Source organism: Neolamprologus multifasciatus, chromosome 4, assembly GCF_963576455.1.
Source record: "Neolamprologus multifasciatus chromosome 4, fNeoMul1.2, whole genome shotgun sequence".
NCBI classification, from domain to species: Eukaryota; Metazoa; Chordata; class Actinopteri; order Cichliformes; family Cichlidae; genus Neolamprologus; species Neolamprologus multifasciatus.
In genome coordinates, this window is record NC_140442.1 from 11,630,474 (window position 1) to 11,644,993 (window position 14,520).

The window sequence follows — 14,520 nt, forward strand, 5'->3', positions numbered from 1 at the left end:
ACTCTTAAATTATGAAGTGTACGCTACCTGGAATACATGTGGAGAATGTGGACACTGGTGGAGAGAATGTCCAAAAGGACAAGGAGGCATCCAGTGCTGGATTGAACAACCCAAAATGAGACCACAATTAGGACAAACTGGACTTCAAGGCCCTTACCACTCACTCCTGATCTAAGGTCTTTCATGGTGAGAGTTAGACCTAAAGTTCCTAAATCACTCTTTTGCATAAATATTAAAAATCTAACGGAACGGTTGTCATAGTAAAACAAATGAACAAACAAATGAAGACAGTAAAGTAAATATAAACAATGTTCAAAGTGGAGCCTTATTAGGGTAGGAAATACAGAAAATGCAGAAATCCTATTTTCATGTCTTTGCCACTGTTGCATCATTTAGAGCTCTGTCCACTGCTGCTGCTGCTTCAGTGCTGAATCCCGGGAGTTCCCGAGTTTGCATTGTCTCCTGGGCTTTGTGCAGATCGTCCATCAAGCCCATAAATCCTCTGAACTGGCGAAAATGAGGATTCCCCTCGAGGATTGCCTCAATGTGTTTAATACAACTGCCATTGTCTTTGAATTCAATTAAATTAAATTCAATGTTATTTATATAGTGCCAAATCACAACAACAGAATGAATTCTGTAACATTCACATACATTCATATTTTGATGGATGCATTGAAGAGCATCCATAAATTTAGGGGCGCACAGAGTTCCTTAGAGTATTATGACATAGAGTAGAGTGTTCCTTAGAGTATTATGACATTAAACACTTAATACTCTACACCTCGCAAAGCACTACGACATTAGACTGCAATCTGTGTAATGTGTTCTTCTGTAATACTAGGGCTAAAAAAAGCAGAGTAAAATGTTTCCATTTTTGGTTGTAATGCTGTGTCTGCTCTGCAGTTGTAATTCCACCTGGCCCTTGGAATTAGAGTGAAAACACACAACATATTGCTTTTGACACCTGACTACTCTTCATGAAAAAAAAAATTGAAAATCAAATAGATAAGCTCAAATGATTAATTTCTTTTCTTTAATCCTAATCCCTATGATGTTGAAAAATGAACATATCTATCTTTTGAGCCAACCACAAATCACTCCTTCCACCCTTTGCTGGATTTATTTTTGACCATGATAGTATCTCGTGTCCTGCTAGAAAGATAGCAAACATTAAGCCAAGTCTCTGCAAGCTTTGGAAATAAAAGCTAATCCTGGCTGTGATCCCAGATGTTCCCTTCCAGCAACAATTTATCACTTAGTTCTTTAAAATTGGAACCTAAACACTGTATGTTCATTTGTATCCAACCAGATATTAAATGTAATCATAACAAGCTATTTTATAGTATTAAAGTACCTAATATTATGTTCCCAGTGGCTATATATAACACCTTTCTGGCAATAACAGAAAGTCTGACTCTGAATTTTATACCAGATGTCTTGGATTTTTATGTCATGTAACTATACACCAGTGGCACTGCAAGTTTAAAACTGGGTATCAAAATATCAAAGATACTTGGGCACACAGACAAGCTTATAATATACTGTGTCAAGTTAATATCAATTTATCTTCAAGATTTACTGGAATGAATAACCCACAAACCATGCAGAGCACTGTTGTGATTTACCACTAACTATACTGTTAAAATTTTGTACATTTTCCATATTTACGAGCATAATCATTTGAAGGAATATATGAACCAAAATACATTGGCAATATTTTTTTTCATTAAGGAATCGGGCTATATTAACATGAGAATTTTACATTTTATTTCTTTTATTTAAAAAATGTGTTTTATAAGAAAAGAAGGATTTCATATGTGGAAAATTAATCAAAATAATTCATTTATTTTTGACCATATCAGTATCAAGAAGCAAGGTGTCAGACATTCGTGACCAAACTAAGGAGAGTGTAAATGCTGAGGAAGCAGAGCCGTTGTTTATAAAAGCAGCAGCTCTGGACATTTGCTCTAACTGACGGGCATCTAAGACGGGTGAGTACAGTAAAGGATTCAGCTACCATGTTTTATCTGCTGTGTATTATATGCTCTCATTAAGTTTATATTTTACACTTTTAAGTGTTGGGTTATTACATTTTTTAATGGCAATGAAAATTTTGCTTTTTGAATGGATTCTTAAACTGAAGAGTAAAATGTCCATTGATATACGTTTACTTATTTTATAGCACCTTGACATACACAGGATACCAAGGAATTTCTGTTTGCATCAGCTGAGGTAAAATCCACGAATCAAAAAGAATGGATGTCAATTATGGTTTGTATAATGAGTACAGTGTTTGAATTATGTTCAATCCATCATATTTTCAGTCTCTAGTAAAGTGCCACCATGAGCACAGACGCGGAGATGGCGCAGTATGGCCCAGCGTCCATTTACCTCCGCAAGCCAGAAAAAGAGAGGATTGAGGCCCAGACTGCTCCATTTGATGCCAAGACGGCCTTCTTTGTGACTGATACTGATGAGATGTATGTCAAGGGGAAACTTACCAAGAAGGAGGGTGGTAAAGCCACTGTTGAGACAGACGGAGGAAAGGTAGATGAATTATCAATGTACTTTATCTATTTGTCAAATATATAGTGCCGAACTTTGAAAGCTGATCTTTTTTCTAAGTGATCTTAATTTTCTATTCAGACGGTCACTGTAAAGGACGATGAAATCCACCCTAGAAACCCTCCAAAGTTTGATAAGATGGAGGACATGGCCATGATGACCCACCTTAATGAGCCATCTGTGTTGTTTAACCTCAAAGAGCGTTATGCATCATGGATGATCTACGTAAGTTTTCACATTGCTGTGTGTGAAAGGAAAATATCATGCTGGTCTGTAAATGTTTAAATGATATTTATTCTCTATGATACAGACCTACTCTGGGTTGTTCTGCGTTGTTGTCAATCCCTACAAGTGGCTTCCTGTATATGATGCTACATGTGTAGCAGCATACAGAGGGAAGAAGAGGATTGAGGCTCCACCCCACATCTTCTCCATCTCTGACAATGCCTATCAGTTCATGCTCACTGGTAAGCTCAATTCCCTATTAAAACCTTTAAATGCATTTAGGACTTCTACTTAAAGAGACGACCATTAATAATTGTGTGAAAAAAATTGCTTCTTAGCACATAGCTACTTATAAGTGACAGGAAATAAATGAATCCTAAGATTATTCAAGACATGCCTATATGTTTTTCTTTTAGATCGTGAGAACCAGTCTGTCCTGATTACGTGAGTATAATAAAAACTACATTAAAAATCTATAAAAACTTTAAGGCATTTTAACAATGTGTCCCCTAAATCCCAGTGGGGAATCCGGTGCGGGAAAGACTGTCAACACCAAACGTGTCATCCAGTACTTTGCAACAATTGCAGCTCTTGGAGCTAAGAAGGCTGAGCCAACACCTGGCAAAATGCAGGTAGATTCTTTATTCTGCATCAAAGTCTTTGTGACAAAAATGAAAATCGATTTGGGAAGATCACCTCACATAAACACAATATATTCTTGCAGGGCTCTCTTGAGGATCAGATTGTTGCTGCCAACCCTCTGTTGGAGGCCTACGGTAATGCCAAGACTGTGAGGAATGACAACTCCTCTCGTTTTGTAAGTGATTAAAACGAGTTAATGTAAATGAGCTTTTTACTACTTCTCTCATGAAAGGCAATATTAATAAAGATCTACCCCTGTAGGGTAAATTCATCAGGATTCACTTTGGCACATCTGGCAAGCTGTCTTCAGCTGATATTGAAACATGTAAGTTTGAACCACAGTGCAGATTACCATTATCTGTGATAGAAATTATTTTACAGCACATACAGAGATGAGTCACTTAATTTCAGAAGAAGTAATATTGTCTATTTTGGTGAAACACACGGATGTATGAACAGTTTTTTACACTATATATGTAAGTTATATACTGTAACCCAGTAGTTATCATGTGTGTTAGTATAAGCAGGAACATATTGCATCTTCACAGAACATTTAAAGTATAATAAGGTATACTGTGAAGCACTTTATTAGTAAAGCAACAAAACTGAAAAAAGTTTCAAACACCCCCAATGACAGCCAAGGAAATGAATGCATGTATGATCCATTTTGCAGTTTTGACTGTGATGTCTCATGTCTACAGTGTCAAAATTAATCTGTTGTCCTTAGATCTGCTGGAGAAGTCCCGTGTCACCTTCCAGTTGTCTGCTGAGAGGAGCTACCATATCTTCTATCAGCTGATGACAGGCCACAAGCCTGAGCTTCTGGGTATGTTAACAGGACACCTAAATTTAAATTTTAAAACCATTAAATCACATTCTAAGCAAAAAAGAAGTTAACTTCATTTCTCCTTTCAGAGGCTCTTCTGATCACAACTAACCCTTATGACTATCCAATGATCAGTCAGGGTGAAATCACTGTCAAGAGCATCAATGATGTGGAGGAGTTCATTGCAACAGATGTAAAATTACATTTGACACAGAATTTTATAATTAACCATAAATATCTTCTTTTGTTTTATTTATTAATAGCTGATTTCATTTTTTTCTTACAGACTGCTATTGACATCTTGGGCTTTAGTGCTGATGAGAAGTTAAGCATCTACAAGCTGACTGGTGCTGTGATGCATCATGGCAACATGAAATTCAAGCAGAAGCAACGTGAAGAGCAGGCTGAACCTGATGGCACTGAGGGTATTGTGAAAAAGTTCTATAATAGAAAAATGTTTGCAGTAATTTGTATTTATTAGGTATTATAATGATTTGTTTTAATCCAACAGTGGCTGACAAGATTGCGTACCTACTGGGCCTGAACTCGGCTGATATGCTGAAAGCTTTGTGCTACCCAAGAGTCAAGGTTGGCAATGAGATGGTGACCAAAGGTCAGACCGTCCCACAGGTAATTTAAAAAAGGGAGACTTGTATTATCATATTATAATTATAAACATTATAGCTGTATTCATATGGTTTTGTATCATTATAAATTCTTGTTCGCCAGGTCAACAATGCTGTCTCAGCTCTGTGCAAATCTATCTATGAGAAAATGTTCTTGTGGATGGTTATCCGTATCAATGAGATGCTGGACACAAAGCAGCCCAGACAGTTCTTCATTGGAGTGCTGGATATCGCTGGGTTTGAGATCTTTGATGTGAGCACTTGAGACATTTCACCACATTTGCTAAATGTTAAATACTGTATTGCCATGAAATTAAAAATGTTTGTAATGTTACAGTTCAACAGCTTGGAGCAACTCTGCATCAACTTCACCAATGAGAAACTGCAACAGTTTTTCAACCATCACATGTTTGTCCTGGAGCAAGAGGAGTACAAGAAAGAAGGCATTCAATGGGAGTTCATTGACTTTGGTATGGACTTGGCTGCCTGCATTGAGCTTATTGAGAAGGTAAACAGCTGCTCAGGAAGAAATGTACGTGTGGTTGCATATGTTATCTCTGTTGAAATTTTAATATGACATGTGCCATTTTCTCAGCCAATGGGCATCTTCTCCATCCTTGAAGAGGAGTGCATGTTCCCCAAGGCCTCCGACACAACGTTCAAGAACAAGCTGCATGATCAGCATCTTGGCAAGACCAAAGCATTTGAGAAACCAAAGCCTGGAAAGGGCAAGGCTGAGGCACACTTCGCTCTGGTTCACTATGCTGGTACAGTGGACTACAATATCACTGGCTGGCTGGACAAGAACAAGGACCCACTGAATGAATCGGTTGTGCAGCTCTACCAGAAGTCTTCAAACAAACTGCTGGGCTTCCTGTACGCAGCCCATGGTGGAGCTGAAGGTAAGAAAAAAAAGTGCTCACAAACTCCCATGTCCAGTACAGATAGCTACAATGTGCATACTGCAGGCTAAAATTATACTGTGAAAAATATTTTTTCAATTCCAATAATGAAATTTACTGTTTATGAAAACAGAGGCTGCTGGTGGTGGTGGCAAGAAGGGTGGTAAGAAGAAGGGTGGTTCCTTCCAGACTGTGTCTGCTCTTTTCAGAGTACGTATAGAAAACAAATTAAAACTTCATATTTAAATATTATTAACTACTATTAACCTTATTAACCTATTATCTAATGATGTTGATCTACAGGAGAATCTGGCCAAGCTGATGACCAACTTAAGAAGCACTCATCCTCACTTTGTCCGTTGCTTGATTCCCAATGAGACAAAGACCCCAGGTACCTCACAGGACACCAAAGTAATATTAACTGTAAAAATGACAGTAAGAATATAGAAATGATTTGAAACATTATGCATTTCTGACTCTCAGGCCTTATGGAGAACTTCCTGGTCATCCACCAGCTGAGGTGTAATGGTGTACTGGAGGGCATCAGAATCTGCAGAAAGGGTTTCCCCAGCAGAATCCTCTATGGTGACTTCAAGCAGAGGTGACAGCACATTACAATATTGGAAAGGAAAAATGGTTTCATTGTTGTTGTAAAGGGGAAAGTTGAATATAATGAAAGAAAAATCTAAGTAACAACATGATTTTCTCTTAAAGATACAAAGTGTTGAATGCCAGCGTCATCCCTGAGGGACAGTTCATTGACAACAAGAAAGCTTCAGAGAAGCTGCTTGGCTCCATTGATGTAGATCATACACAGTACATGTTTGGGCACACAAAGGTACACTTCATTATATTAATTGACATTAACAAAACACTGTCCATTTGCACTTGTACTTATGCTTTCAATGATTAAATAGGTGTTTTTCAAAGCTGGTCTGCTGGGCACTCTTGAGGAGATGAGAGATGAGAAACTGGCTGAGCTGGTGACCATGACTCAGGCTCTCTGCAGAGGATACGTCATGAGGAAAGAGTTTGTGAAGATGATGGAGAGGAGGTAACATTATTATACTTAACTATTTTGTTTTCTCTTTTGCATTTCCTTTGTTATAAAAAGATCCTACTACGATAGAAGTAACGTTCTCATGTTTGGTTTTTAGAGAATCTATCTACACCATCCAGTACAACATCCGTTCTTTCATGAATGTCAAGAACTGGCCATGGCTCAAAGTGTACTTCAAGATCAAGCCTCTTCTGAAGAGTGCTGAGACTGAGAAGGAGTTGCAGAATATGAAGGAGAACTATGAGAAGATGCAGACAGACCTGGCTGCTGCTCTGGCTAAGAAGAAGGAACTGGAAGAGAAGATGGTCAGCCTGCTGCAGGAGAAGAATGACCTGCAACTTCAAGTGGCTGCAGTAAGTAGTGGAGAAAAGTATATATTACACCTATAGTTCACGTATATAAGTTATATATAAAAGGACCACATGTTTGTCTCATCCTGTGATTATTTATTTGCTAAAAGTGTAGTTAAAATTACAATCAAGAAAACACTAGGACAATGTGACTCACAAATAATCTAACTTGTGTGTTCAACATGTATTATAGGAAGTTGACAATCTCTCGGATGCTGAAGAAAGGTGTGAGGGGCTCATTAAGAGCAAGATCCAGCTCGAGGCCAAACTCAAAGAGACAAGTGAGAGACTGGAGGATGAAGAGGAAATCAATGCTGAGCTGACTGCTAAGAAGAGGAAGCTGGAGGATGAATGCTCTGAGCTGAAGAAGGACATTGATGACTTGGAGCTCACCTTGGCCAAAGTGGAGAAGGAGAAACATGCCACAGAAAACAAGGTTCAGTTCATATTGATTGTATTCTTATTTAAATTAAAGCATGTAATGTTGTTCTTTGAATAGACACCTTAAACGTTCAAATATTCAGCAAATTCTCGAACAAAATAAAACTTAATGTATTCACATTATTTAAGGTGAAAAACCTGACAGAGGAGATGGCATCTCAAGATGAGTCAATTGCCAAGTTGACTAAGGAGAAGAAAGCCTTACAAGAGGCCCATCAGCAAACACTGGATGATCTCCAGGCAGAGGAAGACAAAGTCAACACTCTGACCAAGTCCAAGACAAAGCTGGAACAGCAAGTTGATGATGTAAGAAAACTATAATAATGATGTGTTTGTTTTTTGTTTTTTATGGAAAGAATTTTCGTACTAAATCATTGTCTTTCCAACCACTTGAATCAACTGACATGACTTTATAGCTTGAGGGTTCACTGGAGCAAGAGAAGAAGCTCCGCATGGACCTTGAGAGAGCCAAGAGGAAGCTGGAGGGAGATCTGAAACTAGCTCAGGAATCCATAATGGATCTGGAGAATGACAAGCAGCAGTCTGATGAGAAAATCAAGAAGTAGGGCATTTTTTGTAAATGATTTTCTTTACACACATTGCATTGCAATAATAATATGGACTGTGATCGTAAAACCATACTTCTTCCACACCAAGGAAGGACTTTGAAATCAGCCAGCTTCTCAGCAAGATTGAAGATGAACAATCCCTTGGTGCTCAACTTCAGAAGAAGATCAAAGAACTTCAGGTAACACTAACGGCCAGTGTTCATGAAGAATATTGTTCATTATAATTCAAAAACCTAGTTTAGTTTAGGTTCTAATCAATAAATCCAAATAATTTCAAACTAGGCTCGTATTGAGGAGCTGGAAGAGGAGATTGAGGCTGAGAGGGCAGCTCGGGCTAAGGTAGAGAAGCAGAGAGCCGACCTCTCCAGGGAGCTTGAAGAGATCAGTGAGAGGCTCGAGGAAGCTGGTGGAGCAACAGCTGCTCAGATTGAGATGAACAAGAAGCGAGAGGCTGAGTTCCAGAAACTGCGTCGTGATCTTGAGGAATCAACTCTGCAGCATGAAGCTACTGCAGCAGCTCTCCGTAAGAAGCAGGCTGACACTGTTGCAGAGCTCGGAGAGCAGATCGACAACCTCCAGCGTGTCAAACAGAAGCTGGAGAAAGAGAAGAGCGAGTACAAGATGGAGATTGATGACCTCTCCAGCAACATGGAGGCTGTTGCTAAAGCAAAGGTGTGGACATTGTTTATAGAGAACACATTTTCTTTTCTTTTTTACATTTCAGGACCTCCAAAGCAGCTCATTAACTTTTAACATGGATATGACATAATAACCTTAGTAACATATAACCTTACTTGTTGACAGGGCAATTTGGAGAAAATGTGCAGGACTCTTGAGGATCAACTAAGTGAACTCAAAGCCAAAAATGATGAGAATGTTCGTCAGCTGAATGACATTAATGCCCAGAAGGCGAGACTTCAAACAGAGAATGGTAAGTGATGTATAACAAAAAACAGTCTGTCAATTTTGTCATTTACAGGTACCTAAAACTACAACCAATCAGTGGGTGAAATGGAACAAACTGGGCTTAATACATGTGTGTTATTTACAGGCGAGTTCAGTCGCCAGCTTGAGGAGAAAGAAGCTCTTGTTTCCCAGCTCACAAGGGGCAAGCAGGCCTTCACTCAGCAGATTGAGGAACTGAAGAGACACGTTGAGGAGGAAGTGAAGGTCTGAACTATATTTGCTATCTTCTTTTAAATTTCAGCACTTACTAATAAAAACAGAGAAAAGTTTTAATCAGTTATAGAGAAACTCAGTAACTCTGAGAAAGATAATCCTCTAATATCTTTCTAAGGTTTTACCTCTTAAATTTCTTATCCTCTCACCATTAGACTTTAAAATTGATTTCAACAATAAAATATCGAAATCTGAAGTCAACTGTCACTTCAACAGGCCAAGAATGCCCTGGCTCATGCTGTTCAGTCAGCACGTCATGACTGTGACCTGCTCAGAGAGCAGTTTGAGGAGGAGCAGGAGGCCAAGGCTGAGCTGCAGCGAGGAATGTCCAAGGCCAACAGTGAGGTGGCTCAGTGGCGATCCAAATATGAGACTGATGCCATCCAGCGAACTGAGGAGCTGGAGGAGGCCAAGTAAGTCACCATACTTTCATTGTTTAAATTAGTTTTCAGACTTAAAACCAACCAATTCAGCCTTAATAAAAACAAAATTATTTAAACGATAGGAAAAAGCTTGCCCAGCGCCTGCAGGAGGCTGAGGAATCCATTGAGGCTGTGAACTCCAAGTGTGCCTCACTGGAGAAGACCAAGCAGAGGCTGCAGAGTGAGGTGGAGGACCTCATGATTGATGTGGAGAGAGCTAATGCTCTGGCTGCCAACCTTGACAAGAAGCAGAGGAACTTTGATAAGGTAAAGATTTAAACATAACCTCGGTCATCAAAGGAGAAATTACACCCATTACAACAACTAATTATTTAATTTATTTATTTTTAATTAATCTAGGTCCTGGCAGAATGGAAACAGAAGTATGAGGAGAGCCAGGCAGAGCTGGAAGGAGCCCAAAAGGAGGCTCGTTCTCTCAGCACTGAGTTGTTCAAGATGAAGAACTCATATGAAGAGGCTCTGGATCATCTTGAGACCATGAAGAGAGAGAACAAGAACCTGCAGCGTATGCTTATCTTGCTATAGATCATATGGATATGATTCTAATGTTTATATTCATTTATATGTTATGTTGTGGCAAAAACATCTGCATATATCAGCTCCAAGTACTAAAACTCTTGGCTGTGTTTGCTCTGTAGAGGAGATCTCAGATCTGACTGAGCAGATTGGTGAGACAGGAAAGAGCATCCATGAGCTGGAAAAGGCCAAGAAGACTGTTGAGACTGAGAAGTCTGAAATTCAGACAGCTCTGGAGGAAGCTGAGGTAATGTATTTTATAAAAATGTACTTTGTTTGTAATTAAATTTATAAAAGTATCCCTTCTCCAGTTTATTTTGAAATAACCCTTTATTTAAAGGGAACTCTGGAGCATGAGGAGGCCAAGATCCTTCGTGTTCAGCTTGAGCTAAACCAGGTAAAAGGTGAGATTGACAGGAAGCTGGCAGAGAAGGATGAGGAGATGGAGCAGATCAAGAGGAACAGCCAGAGGGTGACTGACTCCATGCAGAGCACTCTTGATGCTGAGGTCAGGAGCAGGAATGATGCCCTGAGAATCAAGAAGAAGATGGAGGGAGACCTGAATGAGATGGAGATTCAGCTGAGCCATGCCAACAGACAGGCTGCTGAGGCCCAGAAACAACTGAGGAATGTCCAAGGACAGCTCAAGGTGAGTTGGTAGATCGTTTGTGTGTTTGTGTTTTTTTTAAATTAACCTCCAAGCAAACAATCATAATATCATTTGTTTTTTTGTCATCAGGATGCTCAGCTGCACCTGGATGATGCAGTCAGAGGACAGGAAGACATGAAGGAGCAGGTCGCCATGGTGGAGCGCAGAAATGGTCTGATGGTAGCTGAGATCGAGGAGCTGAGAGCCGCTCTGGAGCAGACAGAGAGAGGACGCAAAGTGGCTGAGCAGGAGTTGGTTGATGCTAGCGAGCGTGTTGGACTGCTTCACTCTCAGGTTGGTATTCATTACTTTACAAGAACTTTGAGATATAAGAGAGTGAGAATCACATCATTAAAACGGTTTCTTTTTCATTCAGAACACCAGTCTTTTGAACACCAAGAAGAAGCTGGAGACTGACCTTGTCCAGGTTCAGGGTGAGGTGGATGATGCAGTTCAAGAAGCTAGAAATGCTGAGGAGAAGGCCAAAAAGGCTATCACTGATGTAAGTTATTACTTTACAAGGATCTTATCTTTTCAAAATTCTTGTTCATGCTTGATCAATAATGCCAACACCACCCATAATTTCAGGCTGCCATGATGGCTGAGGAGCTGAAGAAGGAGCAGGACACCAGTGCTCACCTGGAGAGGATGAAGAAGAACCTGGAGGTCACAGTCAAGGACCTGCAGCACCGTCTGGATGAGGCCGAGAACCTCGCCATGAAGGGTGGCAAGAAGCAGCTCCAGAAACTGGAGTCCAGGGTATGTTGTTCTTGAACTATTTTTCAAATATTTAAAAAAAGAAGAAGAAAAAAACACTTTGATTCCATCACATGATCTCAAACCCTTTTTCTTCTCTGTACTTTTAATATTTATTAAAAGCTCATTATTTATCATGGCATTAAAGGTCCGTGAACTGGAAACTGAAGTTGAAACTGAGCAAAGACGTGGAGCTGATGCTGTTAAAGGAGTCCGCAAATATGAGAGGAGAGTAAAGGAGCTCACCTACCAGGTGATTACACATTTACCTAAATATTTATTACATTTAAGTTCCTAAATTGTTTCTTCTTTAGCCGTCAGTAACAGTTTGTTGTTTATGCAGACTGAGGAGGACAAGAAGAATTTGGTCAGACTTCAGGATCTGGTGGACAAGCTGCAGCTCAAAGTCAAGGGTTACAAGAGACAGGCTGAGGAGGCTGTGAGTAAAATGTTCTGTGATTTTACAAATGGAGTGCACAACTTTTTAACTGAAATATAACTAACATATATGACCTGATATTTACAAAACAAAACAAAACATATTGTTACATTGAACAGGAAGAACAGGCCAACACCCACATGTCCAGACTGAGAAAGGTCCAGCATGAGATGGAGGAAGCTCAGGAGCGTGCTGACATTGCTGAATCCCAGGTCAACAAACTGAGAGCCAAGAGCCGTGATGTTGGAAAGGTAATTCATCTAATTCGTTTACACAACATTTAATGTTGATCAGATGAGTGTTTAATATAATGTTGAATGTTGCTTGCTTTGTATTATTAATTAGAGTGTAGAGAGTGTAGATACTTGTACAAAAACAACACGCGATAAATTGCTTACTGTTAATATGCGTTGAATAATTTTACCTTTCATTATTTTTTTCAGGGTGAAAGTGCTGAATAAGACACATTCTTTTGGAACTTTTTGGCAGTGTTCATAAAATATGAACTAACTGTTAAATTGTCTGCTTATGATGTATTAATTCAATAAACACTTTCATTATGATTTCATGAAATGTAAAGAGTTTTATTTATTGTATATTCTAAAATATTCACTATCAAACATACAATGTTTAACACAGTAGTTTCTTGAAAAAAGCACTTTTGCTTTACCTTTAAAAGAAAACCACATTTCACAAAAACTATCATAATTTAAAAGTAAATTTTTTGCAATCCTAAAAAATTTGTGCTTCACAAGCAAAATTTCCATTAAACAATTAATTTCCCTTGTCACATCAGTTAAACAAATGGCTGCATATGTCAATATTTTTTTATTAATCTGTAAATGCTTCTCAAACCATTATTAATGGTTCATAAAGCATTAGTTAAGGATGAGAAAGAGAAAAACCGGAACGTTTTTTTGCCAAACGGTGAGCCAAATGTGTTCACCTATATATAGGTGAGAGCTGCTATATTAAACCTTTCAGACTAATTTACTATCTTGTAAGCATAATAAGCATTTGTAAACATATTTTTTAGCATATAAAATTGTACTTTATAAATGCATTATAAATATCCACAACTATCAATCGGAGCTTTGTTGTAAAGTGTAAAACATGTCACAATTTATCAATGACTAATAAACATTTATAAATGCCAAATGGGAGCCTTGTTGTAAAGTTTAAAACATGCCACCATTTATTTATGACAAACAAACATTTGTAAAACTATTACTGGGCCTTACTATAAAAAGTATAAACCACCAAATGTTATTTAGCATTGCTAAACTTATATATAAGCTTTTTAAAGATAGTTTAAAAAGTTCATGCCAGGCTCGTTCAGACTGGAAATATTTTTGTATATCCTTGAATGAAGTCTCAGTGGTCCATCAGGGTGTTGTGAACCAAGCACATGGTTCTTGAGCACTCAAGAACCATGAGGTGTTCTTCCAACTTCTCAGTACAATTTCTTCTTAGTCTACAGAAATGTCCTTTGATGTTCCAAGTTCAGATTACAAATTATTTTAATATTTTAATATTGTAGTTGTTTGTTTTTTAGATTCTTCTTCTAATCTTGCCCCTACTGCAACCATCCATGCCAGCCCTCCCGATTTTTCTGGGAGAATCCCGAATTTCAGTGCCTCTCCCAAAAATCTCCCTGAGCCATTCTCTCGAATTTCTCCCAATTTTCCACCTGAACAACAAAATTGAAAAAACATTCATAGCGTGGCCCAGCCGATTCCAGTTTCCATCAATGGCGGCAGCTACTTAGTTTTAATACCACTCTTATTATTCTTTCTGGGTCGCAAAATAACTTTTAACATATTTTCAGGCAAGAATGTAGATGTGTGTAAACTACAAATATCTCAGCCAGCGAGAACAGCAAACCCCTGTATGTATTCTGTAACGTATTCCGTTACGTTACTCAATGAGAGTAACATATTCTGAATACTTTGGATTACTTAATATATTATCATGCTTTTTAAGACTAGGTGAATGTACTATTGCTGTGATTTATTACTGTTACTGAAAGCCCGCGGCTCGAACCCATAGTAAAGGGACCTCTGACTAATATGGCGGGTTCCATGTCGGGCTCGTAGCCGAAAAATAGCTTTACTTTGTTGTGTGGGTCAACTTTGCTTGCAAGAGACAAACAGAGGCGTTGAAAGGCTGCTCCAACAGAACTTATTGTTTCGGAGGAAAACACAAACACAGCATACAGTCGAGTCTTAATAGCGTACTTACAACTGGGCTCGTCAGGCACTCTTCTTGGCTGCAGTGGTTATTATATTTACTTGCTTCCAGCTCCGTTTTTGCTGGATGACAGCTTGTA

General features: G+C 38.7%; 1 protein-coding gene across 1 annotated transcript; it reads left to right on the top strand.

Moving 5' to 3' along the window:
- Nucleotides 1–2,195: 2,195 nt before the first annotated feature.
- Nucleotides 2,196–12,764, top strand: LOC146519884 (myosin heavy chain, fast skeletal muscle-like). Its single transcript, XM_085157301.1, has 40 exons — nucleotides 2,196–2,235; nucleotides 2,328–2,550; nucleotides 2,650–2,793; nucleotides 2,879–3,035; nucleotides 3,210–3,237; nucleotides 3,314–3,425; nucleotides 3,518–3,610; nucleotides 3,697–3,760; nucleotides 4,163–4,261; nucleotides 4,351–4,454; nucleotides 4,548–4,686; nucleotides 4,773–4,891; nucleotides 4,991–5,140; nucleotides 5,225–5,395; nucleotides 5,483–5,789; nucleotides 5,923–5,999; nucleotides 6,093–6,180; nucleotides 6,273–6,390; nucleotides 6,504–6,627; nucleotides 6,707–6,843; nucleotides 6,947–7,202; nucleotides 7,393–7,635; nucleotides 7,770–7,946; nucleotides 8,057–8,202; nucleotides 8,298–8,388; nucleotides 8,492–8,881; nucleotides 9,014–9,140; nucleotides 9,261–9,379; nucleotides 9,605–9,801; nucleotides 9,894–10,077; nucleotides 10,171–10,336; nucleotides 10,470–10,594; nucleotides 10,688–10,996; nucleotides 11,087–11,290; nucleotides 11,373–11,498; nucleotides 11,585–11,755; nucleotides 11,901–12,005; nucleotides 12,096–12,191; nucleotides 12,311–12,442; nucleotides 12,635–12,764. The coding sequence occupies exons 2-40, from the start codon at nucleotides 2,347–2,349 to the stop codon at nucleotides 12,650–12,652; spliced, it is 5,817 nt and encodes a 1,938-aa protein (XP_085013427.1). The 5' UTR covers nucleotides 2,196–2,235; nucleotides 2,328–2,346; the 3' UTR covers nucleotides 12,653–12,764.
- The last annotated feature ends 1,756 nt before the right edge of the window (nucleotides 12,765–14,520 follow it).

What these genes read in the sequence shown, in the direction of transcription:
- LOC146519884 (XM_085157301.1), top strand. Translation starts at nt 2,347, where the DNA reads ATGAGCACAGACGCGGAGATGGCGCAGTATGGCCCAGCGTCCATTTAC. An exon ending in CCACAAGCCTGAGCTTCTGG is followed by an intron (nt 4,262 to 4,350) that starts GTATGTTAACAG and finishes TTCTCCTTTCAG; the next exon opens with AGGCTCTTCTGATCACAACT. An exon ending in TGGAACAGCAAGTTGATGAT is followed by an intron (nt 7,947 to 8,056) that starts GTAAGAAAACTA and finishes ATGACTTTATAG; the next exon opens with CTTGAGGGTTCACTGGAGCA.